We start from the raw sequence: 17106 nt of genomic DNA, 5'->3' as shown, positions 1-17106 counted from the left end.
ACAGAAGATTACTGTAGCTCATCAAACATTTATCACCGGCCCATAATTAAGTACACAAAGTGCTAAAGAGCAGAGAGGAAGTGTGCATTTCATGTTCTTAATTGCATGAAAGAAATAGATCAAATGTACCTTTGTCTGCTCTTCAAAGACAACGGTTGAAAGATATGAAACTGGAAAACTGGTCTTACTGGCATTAATAATTTTCTCTCTGATTCTAGTATTTCTTATTTTAAAATGTAGCTGTTTAATCTCCAATACCACACTGACAAAACTTTAACTTCCATTTCAATACTTAATCCTAGGGATGCACAATATGGACTTTTTCAGCCGATACAGAAGACAGATAATTGCCTGCTTCTCATGGCTGATTCAGACTTATTTACTTTGGATTCCAATTACTTATTCTTATTTTATTTCTTACTGCATTATACTGCTGTGTCAAATCAAGTTCATAAGAGCTGTAGTTCATGCACACCTGAGGCTGAGATGTAGTGTGCAAAGATGGATGATTTCATATACTACAGCGCTGACTGAACCAAATCTAACTGACATCATTATTACAACAAAAACACAGTTCTGACTCATCATATTTTTCTTTATTTTGTCTAGTAACATACATCAAAACACTTTACAAATATACTTTGGCTTTTATAGAGAATTTTGCCTAAGAATTCAAATTAAATGCTTAGAGATAATCTGTTAAATCAGATATTATTGTTGCCAATATTTATTGGCCATACTTTCATTATTGCAGTAATTATATAAATTGCATCCCTACTTAATCCACCATCGAACGTGTTTGCATGCATCAATATTGCTGGCTATTTTTGATAGAACCCTAATAAAAGTATAGGATATGCAGTCAGATTAATGCTGGATATCTGTACTCAGTACTTTTAAGGTATTGATTGAAATAACCTTGAACCAAGTGGTAGTGAAACCTGCATGCAGTCAGTCCTTTTTATACCAAGATCTAGAAAAAATGGCCATTTCTATGATTTTGCTTGCAACCAATCACCACAAGCGTTCGTCATGAGGAACTGAACGAAGTACTCAGTTGGTACTGGTATCATTTTAAGGCTACTGGTATTGGTGCTGGTTTTGTAATTCTTTAAATAATATCCAGCCCTTAGTAAGATGCATCTTATTGAGGCCCGTTAATGGATTATCACACTGTGCTGTATGTGTTGTTTAACAGAAGCAGGAATCATCAGTGATGTGCATTTGTATGTGGGATAAATGTGCAAAAACATAAATGTGGTATGGTCCTTTATGTTGTGATATACCACGCCCATACAAAAGGCCAGTGGCGCCTCCTTGTGGCTAGGAAGGGAAAGACCCAGTAAGAGACCAGATATCTCTTCCTCTATTGACCCAGTGGTGGAGGAAGAACTCAGATCATGTACTGCATTTAAAGTTACTTGAGTAAAAGTATGTAAGTATAATCAGAGAAATGTATCTAAAGTATTCAGACAAAAGTACCCAATGCAGAAAAATGTCCTGTGACTGTTATACTATTAGATATTAGCATATATCATTAGATTATTATGACTCATGAATTAACGTAAAAGCAGGGGAAAAAAACATTTTGTATAGGACTGCACCTAATTATTGTTTTCATTATGGATCAGTCTGCTGATTATTTTCTCAATTATTCATTTGTTTGGTTTTCATAAACTGTGAAAATGGTGAGGAATGAAATCACCATTCCCAGGGCCCAAATGGACACCACCACAATGCTTGTTTTGTCAAACAACACCATAAGCCTTAAAATTATTTTAAATACATTAAAATGATTAAAACAATTAAAAGGAAAAACAGAAAATCTTCACATTTGAGAAGATAGAACAACAAAATGTTTCTACATGAAAAATTACTCATGTGACACTTAGAATCATTTTGTATCAATCAACTAATTGATTTATCAACTAATTGTTTCAGATGTACTTGTACATTTACCTGTTTTTTAATGCACAAATTTTAATTTGTGATCACTTGCTTGTGTGTGTGAATGCAGGCGTGTCCACAGCTAATCTCAAATACTGCCAGAGCCATCAGCCTAGTTTTATTTGTGCACATTATGACTGTAAGCTTAATGACCTCTGTGATTCATAATTTTTGAAAAATCTCGAAAACTCTTCAAAAACTTTACCTTAACATTAATTTCTTCATGCCAGCAACAGCTGTGGCCACAGGAATTATATTTTGAAGTCACTCCATTCTTGTCAATGTCACATCTCAAGAATGTTTTGTGGGAATTTATTCAAACTTGGCACAAATGACCACTTTGGCTCAGTTCTGCCCACAACTCAACAATGACACACTAATTATGACAAAATTATATTCAAATATCTAAAAGGATAAAATTATAATGTAATAATACTTTATATCCAAAAGGTCATAGGTCAACTTCACTGTAACATCATAATGATCAGCTCTCCATCAGTCCTCTGTAAAAATAGTCTCTAAATGAAGACAGCATGTTTCTCACTAAAAACCTCACTGAAAATCTGTACAAGTACAAGTACTGTTACTTTACTAAAAATATTACTCAATTACAAGTATTAGTTACTTTTTAACTGATGATGTCATTGTAACTAGTCTGAACTAGAGTTGCAAATTCTGCACATTTTCCTGAACCAATAGTTGAAATTGATTATTAATTGTTAATAATTTATAAGATACAAATGGATTTGTTCCCTTCTTTTTCTTTTTTCAGTTTAAGTTTCTTTATTTAACAACTATTGATTAAATATTAACATTTTTAATTGGCTAAATTTTTGATGGCAATTATTGATTAATGATTAAATCCTTACTCTAAATGTGTGCTGCCGCAGTGTTTTTTGTTTCACTTGATATTAATTCAAATTGTACTCAGTGCTCCATTATGATTTTAAAAGTAATTAGATTACATTTTGTAATTTGTACTTAAAGTACGAGTAAAAGTACAGATTTGAAAATCTACATGGTACGACAATTGACAGCTGACTTTTGACTGACTCTTTCTTGCCTTGGGGGAATCTGCACTCTACTGAGCGCTCTCCTCTAGTTTGTGAAGTAACTAAAGCTGTCCGCTAAATGTAGTGGAGTAAAAGTACAACATTAACCTCTTGAGATTTACTAGAGTAGAAATATAAAGTGGCATGAAAAGAAAATAGTCAAGTACAAGTAGCTCAAATTAATACTCGAGTTAATGTGCTTACATTCTACCACTGTCGAAACTCACTAACATGCTTACATAGCTATTCATTAGATGACTCTGGTTAAATGTTGATGGTTTATTTACATGTATATACAGATGACAACAAGGGTGCCATAACAAGAACATAAAAACATAAATAAGATTTGGTGAATTTCTTTCCAAAATCAACATATACATATTACACAGAATTTCACATCGGAATTACCTTAAAATGAGGCCTTAAATACATGCAGCACATACATATGGTAGGATTATCACATTACATACTGTACAAAATAAACAGCAATATTCAGGGAAGATGTGCGCACACAACTGACTGCTTGTAGAAATCACATTCAGTTCCTCTTCATTGGGGGTGAGGCTGTGAGCTGACAACAAGTTTCAGAACCAGCTTCTTGCTGTTCAGACCATTCTCAATGATGGAACTGACAACTTGGGGGGGAAATTGCGTGACCAACGCTCCCGGCAACAGGCAACAAAGTGAGACACAAGATAATAAACCTAGCCAAGTTGTGCTGGCAAGCGATCTCTTCCTCCGGTGGAAAAAAAAAGCAAAAAAGCTGCGACAACCCCTTGAGCTCTGTTACCCATGACAGTTTCCAAAAAGGGAGCCTACTCAGGCATTACAGCCTTTTAGTTTCACCAGTATTAAATTTACTTGTGTGCATTAAAACATAACTCTGGTATACATTTTCCTCATGGCTCATTGTCTACCACTGATTGCACAATGTAAAGGCACACCATGTTCAATATTCACATTTACTGCTCTGACCCTTTGGATTTCTTAATGAATCAAAAACTTGTAGCCAAAATCCATCTTGGTGACAAAGGGACAAACAACTAATTCATCATATAGTTACAATCCACTTCCATACAGTCTTCAGAATCAACTTAAAGTTCACTGTAATAATATTAAGAATCATTAGAGGGAAAATTTGGCACTTTTCATGTGGATGTCCAATCAGTGTTGATGGTAAATGCAAGTCAACTGAAGCAACACATTCTTCAGTGTGTGCTACTTTGAACAACTGAGTTTTTTCTGCTCACAAAGCCATCCAGCAGTGCCTACATGTACCAGTATGCATTGCGGGTGAACCTGTGGCTCCCACGCCGATGTTTCCATGTTATTCCAATCTAAGTTATGACTGAGAGCAGCCCTCCTTTGGGTGAAAACAATCACTGTAAAGGTGGCCTGTCAGTATATGTGTCTGTGCCAAACACTTCATCACAGGTTAGTTAATGATGTTATTGAGTAAATGATATATGTGCCGATTATATCTGTAGATTAAAGTGAATCAGAAAAGAGTCTTACTGAGGGTGTAACTGTTTGTACTCTGAATAAATATGTCCCTCCATAAAACAACTGCTTTTAGAATGGAGTTTGGTTTAACAGTACCAAAGCAGCAAAACAAGGTGTAAATGGAAAAAAAAAAAAGAACGACAAATGTCTTAAATACACCCAAAGATTCAGGAAGGTAGCTGTATATCAGGTTTGTCCACTTTGATGGAGGCAGACTGAAAGGACCCCTATTTCTTTCATTTTTTCTATGTAACGACACCGATTGTTGTATGGGCAAAGACATAACATAACTGCTAACCTGACTGGCCAGAGGATTTGGGTTCCTTATAAGTAAACCATGATAAGTTCTTCTTATTTTATGCGATTACACTGGCAAAGACCTCAGAATTTGTATTGAAGCAGGAGCAAAGTACCCAGATGGGTTGCTCTCATCCATAGTTATGACTGTGACAAAAATACTCATCTGACACAAAACCTGGCTACCCAGAGGTGGAGACTAAAATCCAACTGAAACAGCCAGTAATTCTTCCTTAACACCAACTACATCACTGTGACATCACTGGATGCAGGAAGAACAAAAGATTTGCATCAGAGGAACTCACTTTTCTCAGGGAATATAGCACACATTGAGGAATATATTGTTGCAATTGACTATTGATTGGATATCAACAGAAAAAGTGGTGATTTTTTCCTTTTACGTCTGTGTAAAAATATGATTGTTGTCATTCCAAAACCAACAACTTCCACTCTTTGGATGTCAGGCTTTCCACAAGGTTTAGGAAGCCGGCTGCAGGGATTTGGTCCCATTCAGCCACAAAGGTGTTGAATGGGTTTGGAAGTCAGTCAATTCTTTCACACTAAACTGGGAAAACGATTTCTGTATGGACCTGGATTGAGGGCACTGTCATGTCAAAACAGGAAAAGGCCTTCTCCAAATAGATGCTACAAAGTTGGAAACATACTATTGCTGAAAATATCACTGTAGGCTTAAAGCAGTAATACTTCCCTTCATTGGGACAAAGGAGTCAAATAGCCCCAGACCTAATGTAGACAAATGTAGTATATCAACAGGGGTGTCCACAAACTTACAGTGGTTCAGTGTATTTTAGAATTTAGAACACACAGAGTAGATTGTCTGCTTTTTTCTTTGAAATACTGCATTGTAACTTAATCGAGCAGTGAAAACTTGTGTTCATTTTGAAGCTATTAGAAAACTGGATTCTGATGAGACCTGGAACGTGTTTTTGTAAAAAAAAAACAACAGAAAAAGGTGGCAATGAGCCAGAAGAAAAAAAAAATCACACCACTGTTATGTTTTAAATCTCTACTGGCAGATGAAGATTGCTCTCTGTTCCTGTGTTGTCGGTGATGTGAAAGCACAACCATTAACGCCTCTACTCAGTTGACGCGGCACGCTCGTATCATCAGCAGCTGCAGCAGGATGAAAAGCGGCGAGACGATGAGGCCGAACCACAGGTCTCTGGCTTGCTCCTGCTCCGCCAGCTTCTGGCACAGCAGCACCTCGCACACCAGCTTCAGACTGAGTACCGTCAGCACCCAGAGGAGACGTAGCACCGCCAGACGCTTCTCATTCTCCTGGTAGAGACGGATGGACACGATGGCAGTGAAATAGGTGCTGAGGCCATCGGCAGCAAACAACGGGACGAACACCAGCCACCAGCTCAGCGTGGGGGTGAACAGGTCAGCTCGCAGAGCAACCAGCATGCTGAAAACCAGCAGAGCTAGCAGATGAAGGAAGAGTTCGAAGGTGGCAAAGCCCAGCCACTGGACCAGTTCCCTCAGGGAGAACAGCATAGCTGAGGACAGCAGGGTCTTTAACCAGGGACGGACTGACTGAGGACGGCCGAGTCACACACTGGGCAGCCCTGGTCACAATGCTCCAGGGTGAGGCTGGCGGTGAGAAGTCACTGAATGCTGAGGTACTGCAGAAATGACCCACTTCACCCTTGGCTACATCTTCAAATCCACCCTGAGGAGGATGATCAGGGAGGTGGCTGCAGGGGGTGCTCCCAGTCTCAGCCTCTCTGGAAACGCCTTCCTGATGTATAAGAAACAAAACATGGCAGTTGAAAAGATGATACAATATGCTGCATCTGACAGAACCTATGAAGAAGACTACTGGGCACACAGTCTGTAACTTAAGAGCAGACAGGGCCCAAATCACAGCTCATTACATCAGAAAACAGCCAGTGAGCAGTGATTCCATCTATCTTTCTCCATTTCACAGCTCTGTCAGTTCAATATTGAGCCTAACTAACCTCAGTTAGATATTAAATGATACTGATACACTGACACACAATGAAATATTAACGTCACAGCTCAAGTTGAGCAACAATTACCACGATGATACAAACTGCAGACAAGATCATTGTAGGCTACGACAATGCAAGCTAACCACAGACAGTCATAGATGATACAGCCCATCTAATTACAGTCCACGACGCACGGTCGGACATGTACAAAACGTATTTTTTGTGACCACACATTACTTTACCTTAATAGCAGTGAGGCGTTTTCTCCTCCATCTACCTGGAAGCTAAACTGTCACAACACAAGGCTAACAAGCCGTTAGCATCAGGATAGCATCGTAGCTTCGGCTTTTTTTCTCGCTGTATGGGAAATATCGCGAGACTAGTAAAAACTGGCTTGTACGGTGGCCGAAAAGGTGTTTCGTTAATGTGCAAATCTTTCCACTAGTGTTAACCGTTTGTGCACCATAACTCCATCTGTAACAATCACCAAAAGATGTATGTTTTCTGTTACATATCGATATAAAAATAATATAAGATTATCTATTTGTGTACTTTCGTCATACAATAATGTTAAGAAGACTCCAGTCAATAGGTGGCGGTAGTGCTCCGACATTTCGCCCGCGAACAGTCGGTCGAACTGAAAGAAGAAACGCTTGTCTTGAATTGTATGGAGGAGTCAAGTCGGGAGTTCGCGTTGTCACAGGTGAGTACACTGACTATTAAGTATTTATGTAGTTTATATTCATATCTTTTAATTGTAACCTCACATTTATGACATTAGCCACTGCGGGTTGTGGTCACAACTGTTCCCGTTCATTACGTAGTTAGTATGTATTTCCCAGCCAAGGTGACAAAGTGACAAAATGTCCTGGTTAAACAGCACATGAGCAAACTGGCAGTGAAAATACCAAAAAGACACATACGCCTCTTAAAAGGCGAACACAGTGGTCATTTTATTGTGTTTCAAGCTATGTCAAATCATATTTCACTCTTCCATGGAGCAGAAATGGCTTGTCATCTTAAAGTTGCAGTTCGGTATTTGCTTCTGTTGCTCTCCTTCACAACCGAGGTCATACTGTAATGAAATTATATTATAGTGTAATTGAGCATTGCAATATCGCAGCATGGTACAAGTGATACGATGTTGTGCATTACTTAGCATATAGAAATTGTTTATGATGTTAAATGTACTAAATTTAACACATAATATAATTAGATAAAACTCTTGATGTGTTAAGAAAAACTTTTATAAAATAATCATTAGGTTGATAATCATAACAGAAATGAGTAAAATCACAACACCATAAAACCATATAATAACACCGCAAGTCAGTTTATGGATATTGAATATTGAACTAGGGCTGAACAATTTAGAAAAATACCTAATAATGTTGCAATATTAGAATACTGCAATTCAGATATGCTTTGCTGTAATACAGGAATAAGACATTTTACATAATCACTCTCATTTTAATTGAGAAATATCAAAATAGGTATGGTGTGACTTTTTTTTTTTTTTTGTAGGGATCTGTACCAAACAAAAATGTTCTCCTTAACATCTCTGCAAAACCACAATATTTAATAAAAAATGGTAATTTGACACACATTTTACCTTTAACAAATATTGCACATCCTGCAGTGTGAAATTGCCGTTGGCCATATTTTGATTTCAGTAAAGTTTTGATTAATTATTCAGCCCTATATTGAATTAATGTTCAGCCTTATGGTCCTCCACAAAAATGTATTCACAACTCAACACAATGATCCTTGCCCTGTGTCATAGGTGCTCAGAAAATGCACATGCATGGAGAAAAATGGTAAAATATTGCCCATTAAGATAAAAGGTTCTTTTAATAGAGTTTGGAAACCTGCAGTCTGTTGACTCTGCAGTGCGACGGAGCCAAGCTGCTGTTTAGAGAAGCAGCATCACGCATGCTTGGTCAGTTTGAACGGTGACTGAGCTGAGATGAAGCGCAAGAATGTGAAAGTGATTGTATTTTTCTGTGTTTTGTTACAAATGGTGTCACTGTCCCAGGGTCAAGATGCAGACACCAGCCGAGTCCATCCTCCACAGCGGCTATTTCCACCCAACGCTCCGATACTGGCAGACCTGCGTCGCTGATTTAAGACCTGACAATCTCATCTACCCCATCTTCATCACGTAAATGAAAATTCAGTGTTTACTACATATGTGTTCAAATTATAATCACATGGAAGAGCAAGTAAAAGAAATGTACAGAAGTTTCACTCATGTCACAGAGATCAGGATTCATGTTTTCACAATGACAAGTAGAGTACAAAACAATATTTTTGGCATTAGGTCTAAAGAGAATTGATCTCATTCTTTGTCACTCTCCTACAGAGACAGTGCAGATGCAGTGGAGCCGATTGGCAGCCTGCCAGGACAGGCCAGGTAAGAGCCATAGAAACAAATTCTGTCATAGCCATCCCATAACTGCAAGCTGTCAGGTTCAAACAGAGCACCTGTTTTAAGAGCAATTTACAGAACATATTTCTCCTCATAAGGAGAACAAATTTCTCAGTGCACTACTGTGTGGACTGGGGGAATTAAAGTGTGCATTTAAACAAAAATCACCTGAACACCAGAGTGTCACCCTGCCACTGTGAACCCACTGAGGGTGTTGTCATCAGATAAAAGCAGTGAAGCAGGGTGGACCCAGAGCCAAACACTGGACCTGGACCAAGATAAGAAGAGAATCCGTTAGACACACACAACAAAACCAAAATGCAAATTTCTCAACACACAACTGCACTCATTTCTTGACGATCCTGTTTGAAATGTACCCTTTGTGACAGTATTTACAGTAATATACTTTTTAAAAAAAATAAAACTTGATTGTTCAGATAAAGTACACAGCAATTTCACACCTTTCTTGAAAGGCCTTTTTGTGTTTTAATGTTGCTTTAATATTATATGTATTCCTATCCATAGATATGGGGTGAACAAGCTGGAGGGCATGTTGCGGCCACTTGTGGAGAATGGCTTAAAATGTGTACTTATTTTCGGTGTCCCCGCAAAAGTAGAAAAGGTATGTAAAAACAAAGAGTGGAAAAAGACACGTTAACCACATATATCTATATATCAACAAGTCTTTTTATATGTCAGTTTCTCTGGTAATTTGGCAAATATGCAGCTTGCTGTTTTACCAAAAGTATGTGGACTTAACACTCAATACTTGCCTCCATATCAAATTTTGATACCTTCGGAGTAAATCTTCAACTTGTGGTTTAGGTTTTATGTTGTAAAACTGCTTTCAGTGAAAAGAATGTGCTGAAACATAGAACTAAAGAGCTGAAAGAAACAACTTCAAATTTACCAAATTGTGGAAAATAGTTTTATATTTATATGTTATGGACCTGCCTTGAGTGTGCAAAAAGGAGCTAAAAAATGAAATTGAAGATTTGTGCCATAATGTGTCGTGTAATTTTCCTTTTGTTAAAGATAGATTCAGTAGGATATGTTTGAGCTGTTCATAAATGCACAGTAAAAGTAGTTTATTGTTGCGTCTCTTCCAAAGATGTCAAATAGCAACATTTTGGGTTGGGAAAGTGTCTCCCAAGCACAGCAAAATAATGAGAAAATAAGGAAATAAAGGCAGAGGACAGGGTCTCTGCGGATACAAACACCACCACGCACTTTCAGTGGGTCATAAGTGATGATTGAAAGGGATGTTTATATAAGTCTATCCATTGTTTAAATGATAATGGTGCACGCCTTTAAATTGGATATTCTAAAATTGGTATTGAAAAAAAGTATTGTTTTAATAGGTATCATTATCCATACAGATATAGAGGAGTGGAGGCTGTTGTATCAGCAGAGTGATGCAGATGGTTTTGGAGTCAGATGCTCTGAGTGGCAGCAAACCTGTTTCTTTACACGCAAACATACAGTGATCTTTGTCTTTCTCTCGTCAGGATGACCGGGGTTCAGGTGCTGACACAGACGACACGCCGGCCGTACTGGCAGTGAAGAAGATCAGGTCTCTGTTCCCAGAGCTGCTGGTGGCGTGCGACGTCTGCTTGTGTCCCTACACATCCCACGGACACTGTGGTCAGTGGTTCCCCCACGACCTTTTGCCCTCATTTCACATGAAGAGCAGCAGTTGAAGGACAGAAATAACATGCAAATATTTCTCTCTGCTATTTTTCTTGCAGGTATCCTGAACGATGACGGTACTCTGAACAATGACGCCAGCTGCCTGCGCTTGGCAGAAGTGGCGCTGGCCTACGCTCAAGCAGGTAATTCTTGTTTTTAGAGCTTACTTCTATTTTTGGAGTGCAAGCATTAAGCAGTGCGACTCTTCCTTCTTCTCAGTGAGCTTTTCCTTTAAATGAACTTGGAAATACAACAAAACGTTGTGGAAGTGTTTGTCACCTTTTCATTCATACAGGCGTTATACAAATGGAAATACATTACACACATTCAGTTTTTTCCAATAATGAAAGATTTTATTAACCCACAGATTTTTCAAAAAAGTAATTCTCTCCATATTTTGAACATCAGTGATAATATCTATCTTGTCAGTCTGTTGCAGGTTTGGTCTGTAAACATTTTTATGTTGCATCTTTTTTGCTGGCTGCTAATGATATGTTTGATAGATATTTGTATTGCACCTATGAATGAGCTGCAGTACTGCCCAAACAGATTGTAGAGAGGGAAAACAGCAAATTCTGTCCCCCAAAATGTTCTTTATTGCTCATATTATCCCCTGGCAGCTGGACTGATTGGCTGGAAATGATCAGCCAGCTGTTCTCCAAATTTCCTCCAACATGGACCCCTTCCCATCTCACCTGTCTGTACACATTTTAACTTGAGGCTTATGAAATATCTAGAGAATTCACTCCAAAGACTAAAACTGGTGGAAGTAGACTGTTCAGAACGCACATTCAACCAGTTTTCCTCCAAAATCACACGTATCGAAGTCCTGATTCTTTCTTCCATTTTAGTCCTGCCTTATTTGTTGAATTGTTCTTAGTGGATCGAATATTAAGTATAATTTTGAAACAAGTTTCCAGCTGTCCTTATTTTAATGCATGTCAATAAATATGCCATTTAAATTGGTATCACATTTCTCCATAAATTTTATTTTATTAAGGTAAGCCCTGGTTTGCAAATACAATACAATTCTTCAACCTCCCATCAGTCCTTGCTGGCTTGTAGTCCTGGTCAAAAGAGACCCATCTAGACTGTTGACAAGTTGTGGTGATTAACATTCTTTGAACCTCTCTTTTAGATTTTTGATCTATTAAAGTTAGAGATGCACTGTTTCTTAAAAATACTTGTTTATTGAGCCTTTATCATCACATATTTTCATTAAACCATGTGTGCTGGTATGTTTTGTAGGATTATAAACTTGACAAACCTTTTTCAAAGTTAATTTTTGGTCACATGTTGTTATGCAGGCTGTCACATCATCGCTCCCTCTGACATGATGGATGGAAGAGTCCGAGCCATAAAACAAGCCCTGATATCCAATGGTTTGGGAAACAAGGTAAAGGACTGAAAATCTCAGCAGCTCGAAGAAAGGGACGACAAATTATAAAGTCACGCATACCTCAAGTTATCAACAGCTTACAAAAGCTCACTTTATTTTATCTTTTTAAAGTTAACCAGCCATGAAAGACCCAACAATGTGTTCTTTCAGTTCTGTCTGGCTTCTCTACCCTGTTGGTGGCAGTCAGCTCCAAGCTCAGTGGTTCCTACTGAAGATGTAGATCTTTAAATCCAGCCAGTATTATGCAGTTTCATTTTCTAAAAGCCTCAGTAATTTCCTAAAACAGCTGGTTGTAGTTTACTAAATGTTCCAAAAACAAATGGTGAATCATGCTTTTGTTGGGGACTATTTTCAGTGGTGGATTAATACACATTTGGTGATTTAGTGACCTTATTTCTTTGGGCATCTCTGCCTTAATTTAATAGGAACAGCAGCTGAAGATATAACAGGAAAGGGGGTAGAGAGAGAGGATGACATGCAGTGGCTGTTGACAGCAGAAGGATGGTGTATGTGGAGTTGTGTTGAAATAAATTACAGTGTATGCATTCAAGATGATTAAGGAGCTGGTCACCCTGTAAAACAGTGTGGTTCATGAAAACAATTAAGATATGTCGCACAAAGGAATAAAATGTGCGGGTATTCATTGTTGTTTTTTTGTCTTTTCATGAGATTTATTGACAGTAAGAAAGATATATTATATTGCAAAGGATGTAAATGCAATAAGATGTTTTTAAAAAGAAGTTTCTAAGGATTTTTTTTCTCTTTCCTCTCTTTCTCCAGGTTTCAGTTCTGAGCTACAGCGCCAAGTTTGCCTCTTGTTATTATGGTCCTTTTAGGTGAGTAAGCGCTCCAGGAGGAGGTGTTAACAGATGAGTGAAACAGCTCTGTGAAGTGAGAATACACTCAAGCTCCCTGTTGTGTTTGTATACAGAGATGCTGCACAGTCTAAACCAGCGTTTGGGGACAGACGCTGTTACCAGCTGCCTCCTGGAGCGAGAGGACTCGCCGTGCGAGCTGTGGTGAGTCGATTTGTGTGAGTGCATTTAGGTTACGGGTGTTTCGTTGAAGCAGCTGCAGGAGGTCTCACAGTTCATTGTTCTGTGCTGCAGGAGCGGGACGTGAGAGAAGGAGCTGATATGCTGATGGTGAAACCAGGTCTGCCCTATCTGGACATCGTGAGAGAAGTCAAGGACAAGGTCTGTAACTAAGTCAGTTAAGGTCAATGAAGAACAATGCTGCAGCAGTGTGTTTTGGTAAACATGCTCCTTTGAGGAGAATTTCACATGCATATTTTTCCACATGTTATTTTGAAATATCATTCTGTCTTTTTATCTCTTTAGTTCCCCAGTCATCCTCTGGCGGTGTACAACGTGTCCGGGGAGTTTGCCATGATGTGGCACGGAGCGCAGGCTGGAGCCTTTGACCTGCGGGCTGCTGTGATGGAGGCCATGACCGCATTTCGCAGGGCAGGTGAGGATTGGAGGGGGGGGGGTTCAGATGACCTAAACAAAAACTGACTCTCACCAAGGTAGCTCTCACACCTAATCTGTTTGGTCAAGTTGAAAAGGACCCTGCTGTATTTGTCCGTTTAGTCTGATTGGTTTCAGCTGATGTGAAAGCTGATTAAACCCAAACAACTGGTCTAAGGCTGGTTCCAAGTGGACTCTGGTGCAGTTTGTTTGTGGTGTTGAAGAATACAAATCAACCATAGAATTTTATGATGGCAGATATGAGTTTAGCATGATTTGAAAAGCTAAACTACTAATAAATCCATCTGCTGATTATGAAATCTGCTCAGGAAGCGATCTTATATCATAGGCCATGAGTCTTCAGTCATTATTAGTTCACTAACCTACTGAATAAATGCTGCACCTATCCATAGCAGTGAATTATAGACCTATGGATCTGTGAGCCACAATAGATCTTTTGAATCTTCACAGCCAAGAGGCTCTGACATACCCTCCACCTCAGAAACCACTAGCGAAAATGCAGAGGCTGAGGCTAATGCAGCTAACAGTAACCATATTTCAACTGCTGCTGACTTCGCAACTACAGGTAACCACAAACAAGGGAAGACCAGAATATATCCAATGAAAGATATGTGTAGGGGGCCCCTGCCCTGTCTGTTTCCTCAAAAATAATTTAAAGTATTTGTCTGTGAATGCATTAAAGTGGCATTCTCAATGACTTTCATTGAAATAAATGTCTGTTAAGTCACTATATATCCTTGAATGAGGTAACAAAATAGTAATTGAGCCTATGGCCCACTGATGAAAGTGTTGCATTATTATGTCTTTGCAGTGTTACAACCTGGATATCTTTAGCAACATTCCCAGAAAAATTATTGCTAATGTAATCTCTATGACAGGATATCTACATATGAATGCAGAATGCAAAATCATTGTCAGACAACAGCCAATAGTGTCCAAGTTTTCTGCTAATGCAAAATGAATATTTCCTGCTGCTGCAGCTTCAGCTGTAGGTTGACTTATATTATGAAGTAGTCACAGGAAATGCAATATATTTGTCAGTGAACTCTTATCACGGCTGTCCATCAAAAATGTGTCTACAAAACAAGACAATGGGCATTTGTTGACAGATCAGTTTGAAATATAGATAAAACAAGGAGGAGCAGCCACAGTAAGCTGTTAGATGAAGAGCTGCAGGCGACAGGCTGCACACCTCCTCTTCTCAGGGAGGTAACCAACTCCTTTCACTGTAAAATCAGATCACAGCTGCTCACATAATGATGGAAAAAATATGACGTCTATTAAAGCGACAATAGAATTCTCTGACCTGCAATATTAAACCACATTTGCTGTTACCACCAGTAACTACAGGTCTTTTTTGTTTTTCAACCAGGACTAAAATCTTTGGGACTGCCACAAGTACACTAGTATTTATGTATATCAGAGTGCAATGACAGTTTTGTTCCCAAATTTTCATGTATGTTGTTTGTAAGTTTATATCACAATAAATCCATATCAGTTCAGCTCGAGTTGTCCCTTTGACTTGATGCTAACAGTTTTTCCACGCTCTGTGATGCAGGTGCTGACATCATCATCACTTATTACACACCTCAGCTGCTCAGCTGGCTGAAAGAGTAATGAAGCAACATCTAAGGCCAAAGGACATAGAGACGGACCTACAGACGGAGCAACAGACAGACCCCTTTAAAAGTATAAAGTATTTTTAGACCTTATTTTACTTTTTGTGTTCAGCTTTGAAATAACAATTCAAATAGCAGAACGCGCATGTTTGTCTGTGTATCAGGTTGATTTACAGCATTAATCACTTTTAAAGTGAGTCCTGTGACCAAGATATTTCTGTTGAAGCTTTTTTTAAGGGCTAATATGGAGCTGAACACTGAGAATGTAAAAGTTGACAATCTAGACGGTGTTTTTTAGCAGGAAATGTTTCCTGTGTGTTGTTGGGATTATCATTATATAAAGTCAGTCTAACTAATGTGATTATGGAATGTATATTTGTATGAGTTATGGCACACACCCAAATGTTGGCTATATATGTGGCTGCTGCCTCAGATTGAGCACTGTCATCTCCTAAGACTCTTATTGACTACAGGAAATAAAATAATTCATCCAGAGCAATGTCGATGTGTGTGTGTTATTTAAAGTTGATGCATGTGGAGTAATGACCCTCTAAGGACCTCTACCTGTACACAAATATCATAACGCTCCATTAAAAACCTTTAAGCATCTGTCATCACATCACAGTTAAAACGGCCTGAATCTCATTTCAAGGGAGTTAAATGGACGTTAATACGTTAATACGTTAATAGAGGGATCAGTTCTATGTATGTAAATGTTAAAAATCCTTGCTGCTATGGATGTCCTGGGTTGATTATATTAAATTCAAACTATAATGTGAAATGGAAAGTGAATCTCTTATTAGATTTAGATCTTTTATTGTTCATATTGTTGGATAACTTAGGTGACACACAAAAAAAATATCAGAAAATATTCAGCCTTACAAATTGACTATAATGTAAAGGTACTACAAGGAACTTACATATTGTTAATTTGGAGCCCCCTGTGGACAGATGTGGTAGTGTCTCCACCATAATAACTAGAAAACTGTAACTGTAACTTTACCTGGGAAAACGTAAACATGGACTTGTTTCATCTGATTTCACCGAGAAACCCTGTAGGAAGCATGAAGAATGCCTGTATAGAAATCACCGGTCTTCTGGTGGAAGGCTTTTATTGTCTTATCCTGGTCATATAGAGGGATCAGTATTTAAATAAGACTGTTTCATAACCAGTTAACAACTCCATGTAGTAGCTTTAAAGCGTGCTACTTTGGCCATATGTGTTTAATAGCATAATTAGACTAGTAATAACAGGTAAGAAGTACAAATTGAAATATTCTGACACATTATTATGTTATAATTTCTTGTATTTTAATACTCCTATTCTCACACTTAATATCTAGGGTTGCAATGGTATAGGAGTTTCACGGTACAATAAGCAGTGGTGGGAATAGTTCTGAAAATCTGTGCTTAAGTACAAGTACTTATTTGCAAGTAAAAGTACTGGTGTTGGAAATGTACTTAGGTATAAATACAAAATATTTGTATCAAATCTACTCAGAGTATTAGTTACTTTTAACCACTGATGTGACCGTCACCTCTCCAAATGAGGGTTGCAAATTTTGTGTTTTCCTTCACCAGTAATTGAAAATGCTAACGACTGATTAATCATTGATAACTTATTAGATACAAAGCATGTTTTTTCCTCTCATTTTCAGTATTTGTCTGTCTTTTTGTAATTTTTTTTACTAATTTTAAGTCAAAGG

At 38.2% G+C, this 17106-nt stretch overlaps 2 protein-coding genes across 2 annotated transcripts; one reads left to right on the top strand and one right to left on the bottom strand.

Annotated features, from left to right (window-relative positions):
- Positions 1-5756: 5756 nt before the first annotated feature.
- Positions 5757-6583, bottom strand: tmem203 (transmembrane protein 203). Its single transcript, XM_084746123.1, has one exon. It carries the CDS (start codon positions 6315-6317, stop codon positions 5901-5903), a length of 417 nt encoding a protein of 138 aa, XP_084602249.1. The 5' UTR covers positions 6318-6583; the 3' UTR covers positions 5757-5900.
- Positions 6584-8769: 2186 nt separating this feature from the next.
- alad (aminolevulinate dehydratase) lies at positions 8770-15895 on the top strand. The gene is made up of 11 exons (XM_084746437.1): positions 8770-8936; positions 9138-9188; positions 9729-9825; positions 10712-10847; positions 10952-11035; positions 12200-12288; positions 13072-13127; positions 13223-13310; positions 13401-13487; positions 13632-13761; positions 15340-15895. The coding sequence occupies exons 1-11, from the start codon at positions 8818-8820 to the stop codon at positions 15396-15398; spliced, it is 996 nt and encodes a 331-aa protein (XP_084602563.1). The 5' UTR covers positions 8770-8817; the 3' UTR covers positions 15399-15895.
- The last annotated feature ends 1211 nt before the right edge of the window (positions 15896-17106 follow it).

The sequence above is a fragment of the Lutjanus erythropterus genome, chromosome 20 (assembly GCF_056507025.1).
Source record: "Lutjanus erythropterus isolate fLutEry1 chromosome 20, fLutEry1.hap2, whole genome shotgun sequence".
In the NCBI taxonomy this organism is placed as follows: Eukaryota; Metazoa; Chordata; class Actinopteri; order Lutjaniformes; family Lutjanidae; genus Lutjanus; species Lutjanus erythropterus.
Note: the sequence above shows the minus strand (reverse complement) of the source record. Positions and strands in the feature narration are given on the sequence as shown.